Source organism: Sinohyriopsis cumingii, chromosome 2, assembly GCF_028554795.1.
Source record: "Sinohyriopsis cumingii isolate HCF-2022 chromosome 2, ASM2855479v2, whole genome shotgun sequence".
NCBI lineage: Eukaryota > Metazoa > Mollusca > Bivalvia > Unionida > Unionidae > Sinohyriopsis > Sinohyriopsis cumingii.
This window is the reverse complement of record NC_142962.1, coordinates 77,016,614-77,043,032: the sequence shown is the minus strand read 5'-3', so window position 1 is coordinate 77,043,032 and position 26,419 is coordinate 77,016,614. Positions and strand designations below refer to the sequence as shown.

General features: G+C 33.7%; 1 protein-coding gene across 2 annotated transcripts in view; it reads left to right on the top strand.

Annotated features, from left to right (window-relative positions):
* The first annotated feature begins 1,376 nt into the window (after positions 1–1,376).
* LOC149805226 (uncharacterized) overlaps positions 1,377–26,419 on the top strand; it is a 60,990-nt gene continuing 35,947 nt past the window's right edge. The window contains exon 1 of one of the 2 annotated variants that reach the window (XM_089948650.1): positions 1,377–1,620. In XM_089948650.1, coding sequence (XP_089804776.1) covers positions 1,597–1,620 — 24 coding nt within the window. In that variant the 5' untranslated portion in view covers positions 1,377–1,596. Of the gene's footprint in view, positions 1,621–15,452; positions 15,640–26,419 lie in introns of those variants that run through there. The other variant, XM_089948658.1, reaches the window with a different exon arrangement.

Below are 26,419 nucleotides of genomic sequence, written 5' to 3'. Positions count from 1 at the left end.
AGAAACGTACGGATCATATTGTATACTTCAGTCGCTTTGCTAGAGGAAGATGTCAAAAATAGTACTTGACTGTCGGAAATCAACACTTTAAAAGATCGGTTGGGTTTATGTCGATTCAGTATAAAAACATTATGTTATGCAATAAATTGACCTGTATACAATAATAAAATCACACAGGCATGCTTTCAACGAAAATCAATGTTTTATTTTCAATGCATGATTATTCTGATGTTCTGCAATCTGTCATCGTTTGATGAAAATTCACAAATATAAACTGACAAGCGAGACCTAAAATCACACTCCCTGCATTTTTTGGCACGACTAGCCGTTTACAGAATACTTGTTACTACTTATCTTTGCAAGACAGTTCAGCTCTGACGGAGATTTATCTTACTTTACAACTAAACTTACGGATACAAAGAAAGTCCCAGTGAAACTAGAACAGACGAGGTTCAAGTCAATATTATTCATTTAGCAAATGAATGCCGTTGAAAGCCATTGGAGAGAATTATTCAGTTATAAATGATGCATAAGTCGTTGCAGACATTCAAACTGCGCCGTGTACTTTACCGTATAGAGCTGTGTGTAGATCTTGTGTGTATCCAGATGTACGATATACTTTTACTCTATTGGAGGAATTAATTTAAAATCATACACATTTTGGGATCAATGTTGATACAAGACGTGATTGTCACAGTTAGTCGATGAATTAAAACACTAATTTGTGATATATTAAAACTAACATGAAACTTGGACAATTCCAAGAGACATAAACGAATTTAAAAGTGTACAAATATGGTAGTAAGGCACACCATTGACGAGTATTAATTTATCATTTTGACAACTGTTCAGATAATGAAATACGTGATGTGTCGTTGAAATTTCAAGTTGAGAAGTTCAAATTAGCATTACTGTTAAAGACGTTAAGGGATCTGCAACCTAATGGATCACAGAGATTAATTGCAATCGGATCTAATGCATCAAAAGTCGTAATTAGAACATTAGAACTTGATCACCTTCGGGACAATGAAAAAGATCATCGAAACTTTCCATTTGATTGCAAAACGAATTTACATCTACATCAAACTTCATTACAAAAGACATAGATACATATGCTCTCTTTTGAGATCCGATCGATTAGCAACAAGTTCCTTAATATTTCACCCTGGTGTGGCTTGCATGTGTCTTTACGGACAATACCAACACCAGAGCATCAAGCAGTTCAAAGTCGTTTGAGGCTATTGCTGCTAGAACACAACCATTCTACAATTTCATGTCATCATTGCATTGTATCTAATTGCGATTTATTGTTCCCCTCAAGGAGGTTGCTGGTACTGCAGATTACAGCTTTAGCTTGGATGCATTCATGCTATGTTATGAGCCTACATTCTTTACATCGCAGTAACGTTTTCCATCTCTCTTTAATCAGTATAACCTAAAGGGGACCTTACATAATTTTACAGACTTGATTAAGAGTGGAAATTCGTTATATGTATCCTTGTCCTTTTATATTACGGAACTTGTATTTCCAGATCGTTGGAAATGAAGTATTTTTGATAGCATCATCACATATACACAGTGTATTCAGTTCACGGAATGGAGATATTGGGAAGCTTTCAGGTACAGATAAAATTAATATGCATTTTTTAAATTAAATTTATAACCATGATAGTTTTTCGATCTTTAAATTTGTTGAAATGCATTGATATGAACATCAATCAAAATATTAGATTTATTGTTCCTAAATGCTTTTGAGTCAATAATAAACATCGGCGTGCGTATAGTGCATCGATTTATTATCCCATTTCAATTGGGTATTCAATCGTTCATCTAGATATAAGAAGATGACTTACTTTATCATTCCTCATACCAGTATTCAATAAGATTGAAATGAGCTTTTCTTCTTTATCCGAATAACGAGCTCTAAATTTTTAGTACTTTATTTGATTTAGATGGTAACTATAACTGCGATCGATAATATACGGCCTGAATAAAAATGGGAACAGATCGTGCCATATGGTGAAGTAAACTACACTGCAAAGGGTTATCTCCGATTCTACGTGACTCCTGATTGATGATATACTTTAGAAATGGGAAGAAATGGTAGAAGTGGAAAGTCCCTCGCATGTCCTCGGGAAGTAAATGTCCTTTGATCTGCAAACGTTTCGTGCTGAAGTGAAAATAATGTTGGCTATGCATATTGTATGCTCTCAGAACAAAAAACAAACAAAAATAGAAACTTTGTGCAATTAAGTGATGCACGTTTGGTGGGGTTTTGTTCCTGTGTTGTTGTTTTTTGTTTTTTGGTGGGGGGAGGGTTTGTTTATTTTGTAAGAAGGCAAACTAACATATTAACAAATCAGCCTTGTTTTGAAAGTTAATATTGTCTGTATATATCTTTCCTAGTCCCTCGTATGGATAAAATCACACAGAGCCACGAAAGATCTGGTTGTAGCTTTCGTGTTGTTTTGGCTTTAATGCCATTTCTCAACGCATGATATGCTATACATGGCGGCCATTATAACTGGTGGAGAAAGAACCCGGGAAAACCCCGACCCACGGAAAGCTATTGGCAGCTTTCTCGCATACCCACATTGCCCAAGTCAGAGACTCGAACCCACGTAGATAGAGGTGAGATGGCAGTGATCGGTAAAGGCCGGCGAGTGAGACCACTCGGCCACCAGGGCCAAACAAGAGGTCTGGTTGAACGAGACTGTACTGCATACATGCTAATAGTTACAATGCATAAGGGTTTATAATCTCATTGCCGTATTCTGATGATAATGTGAAAGAAGTGATATATTTCTCGCTTACGTAATAGTGTAATTAGAGACAAAACTGGTTTTCATCTAGTATCAGGTGTCATACGTTTTGTTACATTTCATTTGTTATATTTTGGTTAAAGAACACTTGACCCTGTATTTACATGTACACGTTCACTACGTTAAGAGTTTTCATCATTTTCCACTTTTTTCTCATTAATGTAAAGCTTGTATTTTTAGTCTCACGCGATATTTACTAAAGATCTCTCAAGCAAAGTAAATTATCTTAGTACCGGTAACCCAATGCTAACTAGTAGAGTTAGCAGTACATATACTGAGTCTGAAAACAATAAAACGGTCGAGTCAGGGTAATGCTTTGTCATTTTTACTGCGCTTAAATGATTTCTTAAGTCTGACTGCCACTGACAGAATGAATTCCCACACAATAAACTTATTCTAAACTTAGAATGTATATACTGGTTTATCTTAATTTAAATCAACATTCATTATTAACTATTATTGAACTTTCATTCTCTTCTGTGAACATTATAGCTAGGGTTTATCCTATGTTTTATCATTCTAGAATATACTTTTCGGCTTCTTTTCCAATCGGAATGTCATCACGAGGTCAAAACCTTTCCTTGGCAAACCAGAGCGATCACCGAATACAAAGACTGTTATATCGAAATCGGTAGAAAATATCGTGCAAAAATAGTCTAATCTAAAATTAGCAATTGGAAGAAAGTAAAGACTAATTATTTCACTTGATCATATAAGAAAACCATATAAGAAAACCAAGAAAACGAAAATTTTCGATACAACCGGATACTTAAAACTTTCAAAGCTTTTTCACCTAAATCATATATCATATAACATAAACAGTTCATGTAATCAACTTATACGATACAATCTTTTTGATCAAATCGACGATGCGGTATTACTTCCAGGAATATAATTTGATTATTTATATTCGTAAGTAAGGTTGTCTCTATGGAAAAAAAAGATGCACAGCTACAAAACCTGGTCCAGATTTCTGTGTACGATAAACTGCGTTCTCATATCGATTTTGGCTTAACAACCATGACAGATTTTGGCAACAAGGCTTCGTGTCAAAGTGGAGACGTTGCTTCACTTGTTGTACTAGAGTCTAGAACCTTTTTGTGACTGCCAAGATCAATATCTAATTTCTAAATTGGTACCACAAATAAATGCTGATTGAATCACATTTATCAAGGATGAGGTTGCGCTACAAATAGTTTACATATTCGTTACAAGATCGATCGGAACAATGCCACTCGTAGACTCTATGACCTCAACCAATTATAGTGCTCTTTGAATTATATATGATGCACGAAATGTATTAACATGCATAATTGCCACTTGGAGAAAATTTATAGTTTTTGATTGGTGTATACATGTAGCTAATGGTTAAGTAAGGACGTTTGTGAATATATATATATATATATATATATATATATATATATATATATATATATATATATATATATATAAGTGAACAAAACGGATTTCTATTCAAATATGCATGAGTCTGTTTAAATTCAAATCATCGACTGGTCAATTTCATTCGACACATGGAAATAAACATGATCTATGTATCAGCATGATGTATTATGTATAAAATTCAAACGTTAAACACGGAGTAGAAAGATTTGACCGGTCCAATTTGAAAGTGGAGACACTAAACGGATCTCTAAGGATAAAGAACATTCTACTGTCATTTTTCGACCTTTTTACGGCTTCGTCTTTTCAAATACAGTTTTATTTTTAGAGGGTCGTGTAGCTAATAATACCAAATATTTGGGTCCATGATCCTAGTTTTCGTTGTCACAAGTTACATATGTAGAGTTCGGATTATTAATGCCAAGCTTTTTTCAAATACAGAAGGTGTTTTGTTCGCCTGTCTGCAATCATAATCTAACTTTCACATACATCTCAATTCATTAAATCCCTAATTTGTCTTCTTGTAAAGGTAACTCGAAACTACACGGAGTCGTACATCAATCAGATATTCTCTTGTGCGCTCTTGAAAAGCTGGTTTCAGCTGTAATGTAAATATGCAAGACAAAGACTGGAAATCGATACAATCAAAATTAAATTGGATAATCATGGTGAAAATAAATCAAAACACATTAAATGTATCATCTAGAAACGAGAGAACATTACCATTAAACATTCATGGGCCATATAGTATGATTGACTCTTTAGTCGTTGATGCCTTCGATTGGAAATGAACTGTTGAAAAAGGGAGTAAGTATTTAGTATTGCACAGAGCAAGACCAGCAGACTAACACAGTCTTACTATATATTCATCCAAGCATCTAGCATGCAGTCGTTCTCGCGGCAACTCCGACTATCATCAAGCGGTTCAAAACAGTTTGCATGTAGAGGCATTTATGAAGGGACTTTTAATTTTTGGTTTTCTATTATAGTTCACCCAGTACGTCCCATCGAAATGTGTTGGCAGCGCTTGTACGGTTCTTTCATAAATACAAATTAGATATTACGGATGTTTATAGAAATGTAATCGCTTTTGTTGATATTGAAATATTCTTTTTTGTTCTTAAAATGTGTGTGTGTGTGTGTGTGTGTGTGTGTGTGTCCGTGCTATCTTTATTGTTATTACTTTTAATACTTTGCCAGAAGTGTTTGTCAAATGTTGATTTGACGAGTCGCGATGTTACAGGTAATTAACGTTTTCTTCATTTGAAATATCTTGGTTAAGATCATGGTACTATGGAGTAAAACAGCAATTATACTAGGTATGTCCTTAGACGCAATCTGTCATAAACATCCTGCTTCTCGTCTTTGATCGCAAACGTGGACAATTTGAAATAGTTTGAACCAACAAGATGAGATTGTGAAGAAAATGTATTTGAAGTTCATATATCATGTGCGGCACTGCACATCCTGAATGTCTGTGACATTTAATCTACTTGGAGAATTTGCTCATCTAATCTACTTGGACAATTAACGCTTTTCTTACTACCGCATCAAATTCTCTGAAAAAGAAGACGTTAGAATTAGTTTCTTCTTTCATCAAATAGCAAGCGCCGAGCTATTAGATTTACCCTGCCATATGGTGTTACAGCCGAAATGGTGACTTGAACATACATGTCTACTTTTAGACTTTAAATATGTAGATTATATTATATTCAGTATCTTCAACAATCTCAAAGACCAAAGTTTACAGCTGGTGGTTGACATAGTATGGTCGGAGTTCGTTTGATGATACTACAATGGACTGTTCTTTTCATTGCACAACGTATTTACATGGTCTTTTAGCCAATGGATTCTTCGACCGAAGTTCTGATTTTCATGGTAAGTAACATGGTCACATTCACATTTCATATTCATATCAACCTTTTTAACGATGAACATTTATATTCTTACTTGACATGTTTAGCTATTATGAGATTTTATGGTTTCCAAAGGAATTAGAATTAAATCAATACTGTCTTTTCACCAGATTTGGAATATCAGTATCGGGTTCTATTTTGGACATCAAGAACAAATGGTGTTCAGGTATTCTCGCAAATACTAATGTCAATGCTTGAAAGTAAATAAAGATTGTATAACTCTTAACTGGGAGCTCTCTTAACCCAATCAATTTATTGATACGACGCAGAACTGCTCGATGGAAGAGTATGACACCAACACTTATTTATTCAGTTAACGTCTTCGGCTATTGCTGTCAGGTGACAATGATATTAAAAAGGTTTCTTTATAGATACACTCAGTTACACGAACATAGTCTTAACAGCACTACTTATTGATTTTGCTGCCACATTCTTCTCTTCACTTACTCATCACGTGTCCACGTCGACCATTTTATTGCTTCATAGTAAACTCAAAATGTCTTTGGTAGTTTTTCTCATAATAAGAATTCCTTCGGTTTTTCTTCGTACAACTTTGTGGACAAAAACATAGTACACTGTATTTAGAAGATAATGTATGCAGTTAAGATCTAAGCATTATCTATTGTTAGTAGGAATCAATAAAAAGTACTTAGTATTTAAGGGGTTCCAAAATTACCTGGCCGGAACTGTATATTGTGCTGATCATGTTTCCTTATTGATAAACAATTTGTAATCTAAGGTTGCGCCATTTTATTGGACATTTAGCTATAAAGAATATTGCGAGGTCTTTCATCCCAACATTCAACTTCACAATGATGCCTGCGTCATAGTTTTATATAAGCCATGGTGCTAAGATTATGCTGTCATTTAAAACAAATGACGATCAACAGCAGGGATTCATGGAATCTGAACAAATTCCTCCGTTATATTTTCTAATTGCGTTTTATTGGGCCAATCTGACATTTTATGTTCGCGTGATTTTAATCAAAACGTTATTGTGACACTGTCAGCTCAAGGGATGAATGGAATTCATATATATATTTATACATAGCCTAAAGGGACACCGGTGTATATTGGTCCATTTCAAGAAGTTCCATTACAAAAATCCTTATATATTGTAATGGTGCACAAGTTTGTAAATTTCAGTAGAAAAACTCACAGTAAATTATGTCGTGGTCAGCTTGACACGTAACCATTACGATTGGTGTAATGGCTAGGAAAGCTATAGATTGACAACTTGTACTAATTAACCTCTGTATGGAAGTATGGGTGGATTTTAATCAGGACTAGTTTGTTTAACGATTAGGGACTACTAGAGTGCAATGTTAACACATGGTCAACATCGGTAAATGTCAAGAATTGAAAAGCTAAAGAGGACTTGGGCTATTTGAAACAGGTGTCATAAAATTATATTTTGCAGAATAGTTATTAATAAAAGGCGTCTATTGGGGATTATTCTGACTTCGATGATAGCTATAAATGTTTGGCGGTTAAAAACGTAATTCTGACAAACTAAGCTAAATGAGGGGGATATCTTCCCGAGGGAATTCGGGCTTTTAAAGTAATCTCCCTCGCGATATTAGTCAGTCCAAGTTTTCTACCTATGGGAAAGTCTAAGGAACTCAGAGGAAAATGAAGAAGTAATTTCTCTCATTAAATAAATCGTAAGAGTGAATAGGGGTTTGGAACTTTGAGAGACCTGGAGCCAGAGAAGACGGAGGGAATTCTATAATTATACGCTAGTGAGGACTCGGGAACGCACATAGGTATTGTCTCGATTGCATGCAATGAAATGGTCATTGACGTTACCTTGAAATTATTTGTTGAATTTATTCATTTTAAATTCATACATCAATTTTCCTTGCGTTCAGAAGTAGATTTCTTGCATGCATTTTGTCTCAAATGCTATAAGACTTATTGCATTATATGAATGAGTTCGGATGTAGTTGTTTTGTATATAATAAAAAATCAGGTATCACAAAGATTTCATGCCTTTATAAGCTATGCTGAAAATTGATTTTGTTATGTCTAGAAATGTATGTCAATGAATCACTAATTATCGAAGTAACCAGGTTAGGAAAGAAGTGAAATTCATTAATTCGGATGTAATTAAGTTGTGAATTCCCTTCATCAGAGAATCAAGCAGCAAGTGTGGACTGGCATAGTTTAGCTGGTAAGTTATGGCCACAGTATCTGAGAAGCCTAATTATGTCATGACCTCAATAGGAATGCGATAGTGGCTAAAAGAGACGTAAATGCATGTTACTAGGATTGTGCATCATTATTAGGTTACGAGCTGACCATAACTAGTTCTGTTAACCTTTGATAGACGATAACTGACGCAAAATAGATTCTGAATACCGGCTGATCCCAAGAGAAGAAAAATCTGACGACACCTATTTAGTTTTATGTACTATATTTTTATTTGAAGGAAAATAGCTCCATACTTGACTGCACAGTGGAAAGATAACGCAGTCTGCAACCAAGAGGTTAATGACCGGAAGAGAGTAGAGGAGAGAGAGAGAGAGAGAGAGAGAGAGAGAGAGAGAGAGAGAGAGAAGAAATACAGAAACGATGACTATTATCAGCAGTGATTTGGGAAAGACAGGAAACAATCAGGTGATGCTGACATACCGGCAACTTGAGTTCGGTCGGTCACTTGAAATATGATGAAATTTGTTCTACCTGAATAAAAGAACTGCGAATTGAATTGCGCATAAAGTTTTAGCTCTATTTTTAAGTGATAGTGAATCATTTAATCGTCATGTTCATTTTCGTTTTGTTTAAGCACTTGATTAAGTTGTTATCTTTAACGCACTGGGGCTCATGTTATGCTAATATATATATATATATATATATATATATATATATATATATATATATATATATATATATATATATATATATATATATATATATATATATATATATATATATATATATATATATATATATATATATATATATAATCCTCAGATCTCGGTTATTCCGTCCATTCATTTCATATTCTGTTTTACTGTTTACTCTGTTATGTATATTTGATTTAATTTAATTGTTTGTATTTAAATGTAACTTTATTTACTGGATTTGACATTGTCCATTAATTCAGTTCAGCTTTGTTTGTTCTGACTGTTATTGATAAACACCTAATGATAGAAACATTGTATCTAGTTTCTGACCTTGATTCAGATCCAGTGATAGTTTTGGTGAACAATTTTGTTTTAATTCTTTCTCAGAGTAAGGAATATTAAGTTAAGTCAAGGCCATACCTGGAAGACCTGATAATTATCATGTAACAAACTTCCATTTCTTTTGGAAAGATGAACTCTTGACCTCCATCGGGTAATCTGTTTTGCGTTGTAGTTAATCTTATGACTGTTGTCTTTATAGAGATTAATCAGTCGGGCTCCAAACATATGTTGTGACCAGTTTTAGTTGAGAATTTATTCTATTGAACTGCAACTGATTCTTTACCCTAGAAATAGATAAGTGCTTCTACAAAATTATTGGATAAAAACATTTATTGAAAGTTATACTGATTTCAAGAGTGAAATAATATTTTCTGTGATTCAACATGTTTACATAACCTCACTTGGCCGGTTGTAACAGACTTCATCGTCTTCAATTTTTAAACAATTTTTATTTTTGGATTATATCGGGATTCGAACTCAGTTTCATTCAGGACTTTTTATTGATAGGACTTCTATATCTTTTTTATTCTTGGATTTTTTTGGATTTGATTCGCAAAACCGTATGTTCTTTTTTCTCTAATTTTTTACTTGATATTCAAAGGAAATAAATCATTTGTTAAATTTTTCAACTCTTTGCGTCTTAACTTTATTCTGTTACTTTTTGTAAGAGCCTAGACTCATAAAAACTCGATCCGGGCAATAACACCAATGTCGATAATCTCCTAGATAACCAAAGACCACAAGGAGTGGGGAGATGACAAGTGTGTGTGTGTGTGTGTGTATATATATATATATATATATATATATATATATATATATATATATATATATATATATATATACACACATTTGCATTGAGAGTAAATGAAATCCATGAACTCTCAGACAAGGTGGTTTTCAATGTGTACCCGTTCATATTACTGCATGGGGAGGGCCTATAAGTATATCATGTATTAGGTATTTATATTATTAAATCGTTCTTTATATGTGGAAAGGGTTTTGTCAGAGACAATAAACAGTGGTCAAATCACATGCATTACATTTAAAGTGCAATTAAGCTTTCACTTTACATCAAGTGCAATACGTTTATGAAGGGTGAAACTACATAACGGAAAAGAGCTGTGTATGAAATACTTCTTTTTACCTGTCAGTAATATAAGTTTGAGGCAGCGATTACATGTAAGTTATGAGTTGTTACGATAAAGTTCTAGACACTCAACCTGTGTGTGTGTGTGTGTGTGTGTGTGTGTGTGTGTGTGATTAGGATTTTTAACGTAGCTTTAAAACAAAATTCAGTCATATTGCTACGACATCTGCAGTGTGGCAGTTGACAGTGATGTGTAGCACTGGGGCATAATGCCGCAGACATGTAGCATGATGTCCCACCAAGTCACATTATCCTGACAGCAGGCCGACCAGTCCTAACACTAACCTCTTCATGCTGAGCGCCTAGCCAGGCAACTGTTAGTACTATTTTTGTAAGTCTTTGGTATGACTCGGCCAGGGTTGAACACATGACCTCCCGCTTCCGAGGCGGACGCTCTAACACTAGGCCACCGGAGCGGTCATTCAACCTGTGTGAGTTACGTTAGCTGTAAAATGTACTTAACCCCATCAACTAACCACAAAAAAAGAAATGTTTTGGTACTTTATAGTTTTGTCTAAACGTAAATGTAGTTCCCATTTGTCAAGATGACTGTGCAACTAATGTTATTTTGTTCAGTGGCAAAATATATCATTACATTATAAGGCATGTTGAGAATTTAAGATAAAGCAAATTATAAAATAACGGCTGAAAAGATAAATGTGCTAAAGACATGGTTATTCAAAGACATTAGACCCTTTTGGCTATTAAATAAGTGTTATTGCATTAAATTTTAGTTCGTAAAATTAATCAAATTTACCACTCGAGCGAATATTTTTAATCTTTGAGATAAGTTAAAAGAACGACAGAAAAGAAGAAAAGGAACATCTTTTTCCATAAAGGGAGGTACTTATTAAGTTCTTTTTTTTTACAAAACAATTCAGCAAAATTATGTCATGAGGTGATAACCAAACAAATGCAGCAAGATGATGTCATGAAATGATCACTGAGGCTTCCTTGCTCAACTGAAAACTTATTCAGGCATACATCAAAGACCCCAAAACGAGACACAGTCTCGTCTGCTTGCTTTTGATGTTCGATCTTTAAAGGTTTTAATTACTTGTATCAGAATGTCTCATCCTAGAATCAGCCTGTTCGAAAGCCCTCTTGGGAATTTACTAAACCCGTATCCGACAGTAATATCTAGTCAAAGCGTATATCTTCAGAATGTAGTCATGCATGTACTCAGGGCATCAGAACCTCGTGCCAGAATCGGCGATAAGGAGTATTCTGTACTGCGACTAGTTCATCTTCAAACTACAAGGAAAACAGTTAACTGCAATGTCATTTGAAAATTGTACATAAAATGATTTTTGTATTTATCTTTACTTCACGTTCATTGATTTTGAAGTTGTTTATTTAATACCGGACATCTACGTGAACTGAGTTTTGATAATAATAAATACTACGATATTTATTCTTCAAATTCATGAATGTATTTGTTCCATTTGTGTATCTGTTAAAACGTTATTTTTAAAATGCATCATCAAAGATGCATACTCCATGGAATCAAATCACCTGAACTAAAGATAAAAAGTGAATTTTTCAAAAGTATTTAAATGAAATTTTTGTAACTAATGCTTCCTAAAAACGTTTGGTATTACTTCCATTAACTAACCCTTCTGTCCACCACTTCTATTCTATCTTAAAACTGCGATAACCGCTACCAGATAAAAATAGCTTTAGAAGAGGTCCTGTGCGGTTGAAAACAATACCTATGATAAACTCAATTCACTCAATACAGTTGACCACAATCCGAAGATTATGTGCAAATCAAAGGCCTCATATAACTTTAGGAATAAAACTCAAAGTGTTATCTTTCCACTGTGCGTTATTTATTTTCGTTTCACGTCATTAGGTCTCGAAAATGGCATATTTTTACACGAGGTCTCTAAGCTTAAAATCCAATAAAACCCAATATGTCATCCACGTATAAAAATAAACCGACATATCGCATTGAGCATCACTGTGAGATTTTTTAGTACTATCTCGTTTAGCGGCTGTCAATTGTCTTATCAATTTTCAACATGAAAAATAAAAAAGAAGCTAACGACTGTTTCAAAGTCAGCCTCTAGTTAACAGCCTTAAACCTTAGAGAGAACCTTAGAGAGAATATTACTCATTTATGGGCCGTGCAATAAAAGATCCGCTACTGGATGTTTGCAAGTGCCCTTTAATACATTTATTATATTACGTTACGTAATGTTAAGCAGCGCTTTATTGCCATTCTAAACAGTTATTTGGTGTTTTTCATTTACATTTAGTAATAAAACTGGTGCATAGCACTGAGGGAATACATCGGTTGTGTTGATGCATGTTTATTACCAACATTGATTTCAGATTCGAAAGGCCTCGAGAACGATTCATTAATCTATACATATCAGTTGCGATTTAACAGGCAACTAATTTATTTACATTTTCTTAAGTAACTAAAAATTTATTGTAGATTTTTCTTTGTTTTCAAATATAAAATGGCGACATACTTCTTCATATATTTAAAGCTCATTTTCTGATGTTGTCTGTTCTTTCCTTGCGATTGTATATATACCGTAAATTTATTGTTCTATTATGTTATTAAAGTTATCGGCGTCTCAGTATGTATCAATCTAATGACATTTTCTCCTTCTCTTATTGTTAAAAATCATTGATTTTTGCAATAAACAGAAACGATATTTTGCTTCGTTTCCTACAACCCAATCATCTTAAATTGAGTAACAGAAAAAGCGAAACCAATACGTTTAATACAATTCAAAAAATAATTTAATTATGTAAGATTTACAATCACAATTTAACAATAACTTACAGTATTATAATTCAGTCCCAAATAATCCTAGGAGTTATATCACAAGTCCGAAAGAATAGTCTTCCTAATGAATTACATGCCTTGAATATATTTATGTCTGCAATGTGGCTATGTGTCAACGACCAAAATGTTTTTGATGAATTCACAATAATTCCAAAATAATGTTTGACTCCGAACATTCGTGTGAGCACTCTGTAATTCCAGCAAATAATTTAAATAATTGATTCATCTCAAATGAAATCGTAACACAACAATAAATACTTCTGCAGACTTATTAAAATAGGAATAAGAACGAGGTAGGAATGAATAAGTGTCTTTTTATATAGATCCTCACGTCTCTATGTCGCACTGCATCTCTGCTTGATATATGTTGCAATACATCCCTATCTGAATTTATTTTGCATTATATCTCCACCGGACTCTTGTCACAGTACTCAATCATTCCAACAAGTAATTACATCAAACTGTGAACATGTTCATTTTGTTAAGGTCATAATCAAGTAAAGACACTATTTATAGCTAACAACAGGCTTACAAATGATCGTTATGTCAAGATATGATCTACAGCCATGGACACGCGTTAGACACACACTATAAATATACATAATATTTTATCAGAAGCTAACACAGAAATACATTATTTGACCGAATTTTGTTTTTCAACGAAGAGACAAAAAGAAATACCGATCCATTATACTTACCTCGGTGGTAAAAGCAATTACTTCTATCGTTCGCATTCTCCTTCTGGAAGAACTTCATGATTAATGTTGTCCTTCTGCTAGAAACAGGTCATCGGTTGATAACAGAAGAAGGTTTCTCAGCAGCCGTTTTGACAAGTACTTATTGATTAGACAAGATTCATGTGTAACCCGTGCGAATTCTTTTCATTACGTGTGGTACATTTCTTGTAGAATGTAGTATAATGTCACTATATAAAGTAGCTACGATGTCGTAGCCTCAACTTGGTTTGTTGTGGTTACGAACCGATCCCATCCCATGTAATGGAGCAAAAAAAAATCATCATTAAAGTCAGAAAAACAAACATTGTAGAAATCTACTACATAAATATAATCATGCTGTGAAAGAAGTTTGGCTTATTTTGAATTTATTAAGCCCTTACACGATAAATAAATTGGTATGGTTACACTAACCTCACCGTGTTCGCCATGACAGATAACGCGAGACTCTCGCCGTGACCCCTTTTCTGCATAAGGCTTGCCAGACAATATTTGGATATTCTACGCTATATTATTATCAATCAAGTGGCGAATAATCGCTTCTTGGTGGAATTTCAAAGTTGCTGATAAACCGTATTTACTTTTAATGCGCAGAATTTCTGACTCAAACCGCGCGAAATTTTTACTAGGATTTGTTTACGTTTCCAAATAAGGCCTCAATGTCCTTTTATGGGACACAAACAAACGAGGCTGAGAACGGAAGTAATCATTATTTGAACTAATGTGGCGGACGATTTAAACGAAAATATCGGACAAAAAAGGTAAACGATATTTTACAACTATTTCTACAATGATTTTCCATATTTCCGGTATTAAATAAGAGGACTGCTGGATTATATTCAAGTAATATGCTCAAATTGTTATTATTGGGCTAAAAGAGCGCCGGGTGTGAACCACACCCGGCTTGCTCCATTGACACGTATATGCTCATGTTAGTACCCTGTCCACGAGGTAGGAATAAAGGTACTAATATTAGTACTATATATAAAGATCTTTCCAAGATACTCACATAAATTATATATCAACAAAGGTCATCCAGTGTGTGTGTGTGTGTGTGTATATATATATATATATATATATATATATATATATATATAGCAACTGTGTCAATATCCTACACTAGGTGTCTTTGAGATTTTTTCTAGCATATTCTGTTGACCGTACCTTTAATCTTAACACAGTGGCATTTGACTGTATCCAAGATTCTATGAAGGAGGTATTATTAATCCGTCGCATATACGGCATTACATATGCTGAATGTCAATATCATTCAATGTGTTTGGACAGATAACACTTGGTTCTTCTTGGTACTATCCTGCCGAGGAGGGAAGCGTCGGAATTAATTTCATCTTCTGCTTAAAGCAAGTCATCCTGCGGCGAGCGTCTCAAGACATATGGCATTTACAGATCATAGTGATATTACCAGACATATTAGACTATGTAATGTGCATGCAACGTTTGCAAAATTTGGAAGCTTCAAATATATTTCTGATATTTTTCGGCACAATATTAGTTTCCTTTGTTGATGGTGCACGTACACTATGAGAGAGTACGTTTTGTTGCGTCATAGGTGCGGAAGATAATTTTAACCTGAAACTAATAATCGTTCAAGAATTCGTATGCTGGTAAGTACATTTTATAAGAACATTCAGGTTGCAGTTTGACAGAAACAATTTAAACGATGGATCTTATATATATATATATATATATATATATATATATATATATATATATATATATATATATATATATATATATATATATATATATATATATATATATATATATATATATATTACTAATACTGCTACTACAGCGCAATCATCATCTTCTTCAGATACTGTTGTTATTGTTGTATAAAATGTTGATGATGAAGCAAGCTGTTTTCAAATATTAATGTTGTTCCATCGCCATGTTCGGTCTCTTCTAACGCCTTGAAAATATTTCTTTAAGATGTTGTATTTCTCTAATAATTTGACTTAGATTAGCAGAGGTTTCGTCTAGGTGGAAAGGGTTCATACATAACAAATCAAAATTAGTACTAATGTACCAAACTTGTGTTGTGACGATTGCCTTTAAAGATTATGATCAGTTGATTCCAAGTCAGCTTTTCTTACCACCATAGCTTTCTTTAGATATCACATTTTGATAGAGATACTGAACAACAAAAAAACAAAGCAACAAAAATTGAATGCTGTGAGATTGTTAGCAAACGGACAAAAAGCAAGTAGATACACGCTTACATAGAGAGAGGACGATCACCAAGCAAAAATAAAAAATAATAAGTAAAAAATCCTAAAATACACTACCCAATGCAAAAAATAAATGAAAATAGCAAATACATCAAATATTTCTCGGTATTTCTCCTGATAGTGAATGTCGATTTTCTTACAGCACTGGGAATGTGTTAATATGTTTTTAAGCGTATTCACCGTGAAGAGGTTCAAAATATGTATATCTGTGATTGATAACCGATATAATCTAATGTATTGTATGACCTTAACCTAGGTAAAGGTTATTGCAAGTCCGACAGAAATTCACATAGAAACATATAAGGTGATACTGACAGTGGTATTTGCTATCTTTATATATAGATCATCTCTTTTAAACAATTTAGGATTGTTGATAAATGTTAAAGTACAATTTAAAATAATGTATTTAGTGGATCATACTTTCATATTATTCATCTTTTTACAAGCACATGTTCCTGAGGTTGATTATTTGGTGAAGTATGTCGTTTATTCATAACAAGGTACACTATTTAGTATAATCACGGTTTTTTTTAAACTTAAACGTTCTTTACGATAGGTTTTGCTGTCTGTACATTTAGAATGGCTATACAATCGCTGTCTCTAAAATATATGTATTTCACAATAGTGTAATTTGTTATACTTACAAGTACAGATTCAATGAATGCATCCACTTATGCTTAGATAAAATGTAAATGGAGATTTCGAAGTGTGTTTTGAAGCTGAAGTGTCTAAACATTGCAGCACGCATTTACATTAAACGGTATCTGAAAATGTTATCAAGTTTTTAACATATCATTTCACATGCTATATAAGCTGCATACAGTGTTGCACAGTCAAGGCTTCCTGATGTTCATCTATAATTTGGTCTGCTAGTTTATGGTGCAATTCCTTCTATCGCGATAACTGCCGAAGAAATTCGTGAGTGGTAATCAAAGGTGATTTCCAAGTTGAAGAAGTTACAGTTTCATTTTTCCCCTATTGACATCTGACATAGTTCTTTGCTAATATTTGTAGTAATTTGTACATTTGTGTTGGTTTTGTTTTATGTATTTAAACAAAGGCAATGGATATCAGCTTAATCTGTCTGAGGCTATTATCGTTCTGCTTCAGGTCTCTTTGTGTTGGTCAGCTATTCTTCATGCCTAGATCAATTCATTCTTCCAAAATCCATCTGCCGATCTTTCTGTCTGCCTTTTCGGCTTTATATTTCATTGAATGTATCAGGATATTTGTGTCTTAGTGTAAATCTTTCCATAGTTTATATTATTAGTAGTCCGTAAACTTATATATCTTTTTCAAAATAACAAATTGGAAACCACCAAAGCATTTTAGGAAATAATCCAAAGTGATGATGTCATTACAATATGTCATGTGTAAGTAATTACGTAATTACTGTACTAATAGTTTGTTCCTTTGCACTCTTTCATTTAATCCACAATGCGATTTGTAAGTAAACGTCACAAATTGTCCATGACAAGTATTGTAACGCTTTGTTTTCATGTATCATCAATCATTCGTCATTTTACCGTATTCTTACAAAGTATTTTTCTTATTTTTGTTGAATGCATAATCTCTGAAAACAAACTGACCGGCAGTGAATTATAAAGTGCAGAAAGGTTTATCAGCGATGTTAGGCATTGAAGAAAAAATCGGCTGTTGACAACACTTTCGCAATGCCTACTACAACTAATGTATATGTCAAATTGGAATACTTTATAATTAAAAGGTAAAGTAAAAATATGCAGTTCAAAACAAAAGTATGCGCGGACACCCAACACACACGTAAAATCAAAATCCCTTTTCATTTAAAGCCTTATTATTTCTTGTTTGCTTCTGTTCCACGTTTTCGCTGTTGTTTACATGCTTTGTAAGATTGAAGGTGGGGGGACATGGAATGGACAAAGGTGTCCACATGGAAGGTCAACCAGTTGATTGTGATTGTTTACAACGAATTCAATGGTTATCCTGGTTGCTTTCATTCTTTAGCAATGCGACTTGTTTTGGCTCTTTCACTACTTACTGACGGCATTCTTCCGTTCGAATGTTAATTGTTTGTTATATCTTATTTCTTTCATAAACGCATCGTTAGACTGGTACTAATGACCTGACGCTCTCGAGGTACAACACAAACTATTAAGTAAAACTTCACCTAATAGAGATGCTAAACATACAAATGCGATTGAATGTCTTCTAAGAAAAAGATTGAAACAGATGCTAACAAAGACTTCAAAGCTTCATTCTATGCACGTTTTTTTTCTTCGGTGAAGTACACTGTACGTACGCATCTGATGCAACTGTGACCCTTGTCTGCTTTTCTCTGACATTTGTTGACGCCCAAATGTCTTTTTGAGCAGTGGTTTTGTTTTCCAGAGACAATCTTCATATGTTAGTCTAAATGTTACTTATAACACTACTGCGTGGTATTATATTTGAAGAAAACACTTGGAAAATCTACATTGAAATGAAGCAGGTGTAAAGTATATACAAAACGATACTAAACAAACAGTGTCGGGCCTATTTTTTCATGGAACTAATCTCCGGTAGTTAAATACGTCTTCTGTATTTTGAAATCGGACTGATTGCGGCTTTATATTTCATCATAAAAAGTAGATACCTCATTTTTCCACAGACAAAATGTATTAATATTTAATATATCCGGAGGGAAAGTAAATTTATCTTTTGAGTAAATGGTGCTCCAGACTAGAGTAATGAAGGAATCACCCGTTTTCTTTGCAGTATTGAAAATATAGTTGCATGTACATCAAGCTCATTTACAAACGAAAGGAAACAGCTGCAGTTGCCGCAGACATTCAATCCATTGTTCATGCTTCACGCAGCTGTAGCCTACATGTCTCGTTATAGCAGCAACCTGTTCCAAAGCCTGTCTCGAGCTTTACTGAAGTTGTAATAATAAAGACAGCTGATGTAAAATGCAAGCGAGATGGATATATTCATATAATAGATTAATAAAGCATCCTTACTTCATTCCATATTACGCATATGCAAGCGAGATGGATATATTCATTTACTAGATTAATAAAGCATCCTTACTTCATTCCATATTACGCATATGCAAGCGAGATGGATATATTCATTTACTAGATTAATAAAGTATTATTACTTCATTCCATATTACGCATATGCAAGCGAGATGGATATATTCATTTACTAGATTAATAAAGTATTATTACTTCATTCCATATTACGCATATGCAAGCGAGATGGATATATTCATTTACTAGATTAATAAAGCATTATTACTTCACTCCATATTACGCATATGCAAGCGAGATGGATATATTCATATACTAGATTAATAAAGCATTATTACTTCATTCCATATTATGCAGTTGTATATCATTTTAGGTTGTTAGTTACCCTTGCGGATACTGGTACTGGTATACTTTATTTAAATGTCATCGGACGACATATACTGGAAGCCGTATGCCACTTTACCAATCTTCATTAATATTTCAGTTTGCCTTCACTTGCCACACTCTTTTGAAATATTATTAGAATTATTGTGACTAACGAAGGGAAGATAATTGCTCTATCTTAACCGCTTCTTGAGAGTTCGAAATTTTTGGCATGGATCAGTGGAAGTAATGTATTCTCAATACCAACATAACAAAAGTAAAACTGCCATCTTAATTCCACTGATTTGACTGTTTAATAGACACATAAAACGGCTTTAATGTGAGAAAAAAAGAGTCTGACATTTCTGATACAGTGTTTTCGACGGAATATAAACCGTGTCGTAATCTTTTGCAAATCATCACGATACATACAATAGGATAGATCAAAATGACCCCTGAGTCTTTCCAAACACCTTTGATTTAAGTACTCAGAAAATACTGGCTGAGATCGAACATGTTCTGGTTATCTCTGAAAATGATTTCTGCTGTCTTTTACACAATGATCAAATACGGAATCTTTAAGATTGCCTGCAAATGATAAATGTTTCTATTTCTTCTTATCTTTTTTTAAATCTGTCTCGATAGACGTGATTCAAAATCATCATCTGTAACCGCATGCCAATTAAGACATGTTGTGATTATTTTTATGTAAGACGGACGTCTTCATTGTAACCGTTCCTAAAATATAACTATTAGACGTTTCTGTCCACTTATATTCATTATTTTGTTCAAATTAGGGCTTGCTACACGTTATCTTTTATTATGTTAGGGTATTTTAAGTAAATGCGCATTCATTACTCTGTAATTTCTTTACTAAAGAATCCTCGTGTTTCTTTTCTTCTGTCTTCAGATAGATAATTTTTCAGTTAGTCATAACTTTTGCTACCACTATTATCCTTCAGTTAAAAGAAACAGCAAAACATCTCGCTTTTTAGCGCGCCAGTATTACATCTTCATGTCTTCATTTAACGTTTAAAATCTTTTACATTTTTATTTTAAGTTTTAAAGTTAATTTTATGTTTTATCTCATAAGTTTGTATATGCGCAACCAATGTCTCGTCAAAGTTGTTCTTGCAATGCAGCTTGTTTTCTTTTGACAAGGTACTAGCTGTATAATTAAGATGGCAATTCGGTTTCATTTTAAACTATATTACTTGTATCTCTATGCGATGTATGGAAGGAAAACACGAGCCTCAAACACACTATGAAGCCCAGTCTATAATAGCCTCGGATGCGGTAGGTCGCGGTTTCGAACCCCGGACGAGTCATACCAAAGCTTAAAAATGGTACCAACAACAGGCTCGCTAGACGCTAGGCATTAACAGGTTCGTGTTAGGACTGGTCGGACTGGTGTTACTATAATGTGACTGGGTGGGACATGATGCTACATGTCTGCGGCACTATGTCCCAGTGCTAGATATCAATATAAACTGGCACACTGCAGACATCGTAGCGATATGACTGAAAAAATTGTTAAAGCTAAATCCAAAACACACACACACACACGCACACTTTTAAAGTGTCTTTCCTCAACAGTGGTACATAATACAATTTTTGAGTGTTTTCGAGCTGCAAATCGAATTTAACATGTTGACTTTTGAAGGAATTAAATATAACAATAAAATATACACCAGTAACCAGTCTTTTCAACCTCTCGCTTCTGTGTCATCTTTGAATGCTAAATTATACAAGTTCTATGTAAGAATATTTTCAAGAAATGAATAAGAATATTTCCTTTTCTGCTGAAGTATTTAGACATGGATTTTATATGTATGTATGTATGTATGTATGTATGTATACATCCATGTATGTATGTTTCATTGCATGTATGTATGTATACATCCATGCATGTATGTATGTATGTATGTATGTATGTATGCATGCATGTATGTATGTATGTATGTATGTATGTATGTATGTATGTATGTATGTATGTATGTATGTATGTATGTATGTATGTATACATGTATGTATGTATACATCCATGTATGTATGTATGTATGTATGTATGTATGTATGTGTGTGTATGTATGTATGTATGTATGTATGTATGCATCCATGTATGTATGTATCCATGCATGTATGCATGTATGTATGTATGTATGTATACATCCATGTATGTATGTATCCATACATGTATGTATGTATGTATGTATACATCCATGTATGTATGTATGTATACATCCATGTATGTATGTATCCATGCATGTATGCATGTATGTATGTATGTATGTATGTATGTATACATCCATGTATGTATGTATCCATGCATGTATGTATGTATGTATGTATACATCCATGTATGTATGTATGTATGTATGTATGTATGCATGTATGTATGTATGTATGTATGTATGTATGTATGTATGTATGTATGTATGTATGTATGTATGTATGTATGTATGTATGTATGTATGTATGTATGTATGTATGTATGTATACATGTATGTATGTATACATCCATGTATGTATGTATGTATGTATGTATGTATGTATGTATGTATGTATGTGTGTGTATGTATGTATGTATGTATCATTGCATGTATGTATGTATGTATCCATGCATGTATGTATGTATGTATGTATACATGTATGTATGTATACATCCATGTATGTATGTATGTATGTATGTATGTATGTATGTATGTATGTGTGTGTATGTATGTATGTATGTATGTATGCATCCATGTATGTATGTATCCATGCATGTATGCATGTATGTATGTATGTATGTATACATCCATGTATGTATGTATCCATACATGTATGTATGTATGTATGTATACATCCATGTATGTATGTATGTATACATCCATGTATGTATGTATCCATGCATGTATGCATGTATGTATGTATGTATGTATGTATGTATGTATGTATACATCCATGTATGTATGTATCCATGCATGTATGTATGTATGTATGTATACATCCATGTATGTATGTATGTATGTATGTATGTATGTATGTATGTATGTATGTATGTATACATGTATGTATGTATGCATGCATGCATGTATGTATGTATGTATGTATGTATGTATGTATGTATGCATGTATGTGTGTATGTATGTATGTATCCATGCATGTATGTATGTATGTATGTATGTATGTATGTATGTATGTATGTATGTATGTATCCATGTATGTATGTATGTATGTATGTATGTATGTATGTATGTATGTATGTATGTATGTATGGATGGATTGATGGATGGATGGATGGATGGATTCTAATATATATTAATGAATGCACAATTGTTTCTAGTTAAATATCAATGTTCTGACATCTCTCCATTGCCATAGTTCCACCTTAAACGTTTCCTGTTCCATACTTCTACTGGTATTACAATACAAAGTTCTGTTATAGTTGTCGGATTTCGATACATGGGTGTTATGAGGAAATATCGGAGAACATAGTTTAAGTTGGTAGAATCTGCATCCAATCTGTGCCAAAACAATCCCCGCAACAAGGTGTTTGTATGTGTGTAGGTGGGTAGGGAGTCCCACTGGAGGCCCTAAAATCACATCAAAGGAATGTACGGAAATTCACGAGGAATTTTGTTATCATTATAATGATATTGTCAAGGAAAATGTAATATGACCCCCAACCTGTTATGGTACTATGGTTATTATTATGTAGGAGATGATCGACCACCGGGTTAATTACACGGATGGAGCAAACAATAAAATGGCAATATGAAATTAATGGATAAAATAACAAAGATCTGAGGAAAGATGCAAAATAGAACAAAACTAGCCCCGTATCTAAATTATAACAATGTAATCGATTACATAAATATAATGAAAAGAAAATTTGAATGATACACTTTCTCTTAGAAATAAAATCACCAAAATTGTGAGAAATGCAATTAGCAGTCCAGTTATACCGATAATGATGAGAGCCTAGCGAGGCAGCTGTTAGTATCATTTTTATAAGTTTTTGGTATGACTCAGCCAGGGTTCGGACCCGCGACCTCCCGCATCCGAGGTTGTCGATCTAAGCAGTAGGCCTCCGGTAAGTAAATTTGGCCGAAAAATGCGTAGTCACGGAAGCTAAACACTCGAACCAGCAGGATTAATGATACGTTATAACAAGGCAATTTTTTTTAAAATATAAGGCAGATGAGAAGTGGTTGAATTTTATGTTAAATTTGTTGAGTGTTTGAAGATATTACAGTTGATTAATACGGTTATACGTGTTGTTTCTAAAAAAAAATGACAGCTTAGGTCGATGGGCACAGCTGTACTCAGTACTTGCGTAACCTTCAATATGATGTAGAAATGTAACGTATACAAAATGTCGCCTCAGATATTTTCTTTCTTGCTTATTTAATTTGTATTTACATGGACTCTGCTATTATCTGCTTGTTTAAAGCTCCACCTAACTAACGTTACTTTTGCCTGATATTGTGAAAACAAACTTGGCTTGAAAATTATTCAACCAAGTTTTCCTTTGATATGCCCCTTTGCCCCTTACTGTTGAAAAAATGGAAGATTCTACTGAAATATATTCAATCTGCGTTTCAACGGTCTGACATTGTAGATCACCACCGCTAGGCAAGGTTCCCATATGGTATGCAGTGGCAAAGGGATGCAAGTCGTGAAATCCAATATATATTGCTAGTGCAAGGCACTGAAATATCGGATCAATGACTAGTTAGGTAAATATATCAAAATCTTTGCTAACTAAAACTACTGTAAGTATAAAATGTGTTTGTTTTTTCTTTTTTACTTTTAAACAAATTCATTCACTTAGCAATAAACAAAGCACTTTTTAATAGTCAGGATTTTGTTCAACAGTTTCAAAATAGCTTTGTGCGTACGTCTGTTACATGAATAATAAAATAAATCAACTCAACTTTCCACAATACTTACATTAAGGAAATTAAACAGCTGATATGATACGATATAACTTTATTGGTGATCTCATTTGCTCAGGTTTGTTTTTTATTGAAAGCAGCTTGTTTGTGCCAGATATGTATATTATGAACCATCTAATAAAACAATGAATTTTTAATGTTCTTAATAAATTGCGAAATGAATGGGTAGATTTAGGAAAATAGTTATTTCTTCATTAGAAACAACTGATGAAGTTCATCTTTTCACACAAATGTACATACTGTTCTATTGGTTATAATAATACATCGACCTTAGCCGATTTCAGTATTTTTTAAAGTTGTAAGTTACAAATAATTAATTTCACAGAGACCCATGTTTTCATAGTATTCCACAATAAATTGCAAATTTACGCTTTATTCTCATCACAAGCCTACATAGATAAGAATAATGTAACACGTTACTTTTGATCTCTGGCGCAGAAACATGTTGAACTCACATCAGGAATAAATTATGAATGTACTGTACATACCCTGTTGCCGTCATATTAATGCTTAACATTTCCCTCTAATTTATTTGTATAAATATTTGATTATCATTAAGACAAGAGACAGTGGTGTACATGATAGTTTTAGTTTAATGGATTTTAAGCGGTCAGATATGGTAATGTTAGAAACAAATTCTACCTAGTTCACATCTGATACTGATAAAGATTCTGACCCATTGGAGTTGGAGTCTGCAGTTGTCATCACTGTTGTTTTGATAAACTATTGCCCTGGTGTAAAACTAAAGAATTGTTCTCTGTAAAGGGCAGTCGTCTTGAGCCCTAGCTTGGGTGAACATTAAAAATTGGCTGGGAATATACTTTGTGTTGGATGTTATTGTTTGCAACTTTTGTACCCCGTAACATACCCACTGTAACAAAGCACTTTGTTGTCAGTAAACACGTCTTTGCTTTTATTCCACTTTTTCAAAGGAGATACTTCTGAACCAAAGGTTGACAATCTCCAAGAACGAGTCGTCCACTCGGAAGTTTCTTCTTTAATATCACTTTTCGCCAAGGTATTGCTCAGCCACCGAGATGTATAATGTAACATGTGTGATGGTAGGTGATGCTTTAATTTCCTACCTCACAAAATGCAGTATGATTTGTCCAGGAGTCTATCAAAGATTTATAGATCATTTTTAAGCTTTTCTCTGAGTTGTCAACTTCTCCCAGCAATCAGATCTTTTATATTTTATCTTGCATGGTTGGTTTTTAGGAGACATCGTGTTTTCTTTGTAATTGCACAATAATTTAGCGACCTGTTTGTTCTCGTTGCAAGACTCATGAGCTTAGGATCACGTATTGTTTGCGTTTTGTCTGCGATTCGGATATATGTTAAACGAACACAGGAGATTGTTAAATTATTCAATTATTGGTCTTTTGTATATACCCAGCGAGGTATTGCTGGTGCTGAATATCAATATTATTCATTGTATTTGGACAGTAAAACATTACTTCCGATCACTCCTCTTCTGCCATGAAGGAAACATCAGGCTCGGTCTCATTTTTCTGCTAAGTGCGAGTTATCAAATGACATGTTTATCCTAGGATTTCGCTTTTCACAGGCAAGGTTGACAAGATGATGTATGTCAGAGAACGAAATTTTTATGTAACCCGCGTGATAATGTTGTAGCTCTAGGTTAAGACCTAATGACATAGAATCTGACATAGCATGACATAACATAATTTACATCAACTGTTGCAGTTTTCGGGGACTGTTTCCGGGAATCACATAGCCTGTACTCAGTGAACGTGGTTAAATTACATATGTTTGAAATGTATATGCTACTACCCTGATTTGTATTTATCGAGTTGTGTTTCATGTGAGGTTGCAATAAATTAGCGACCGCGC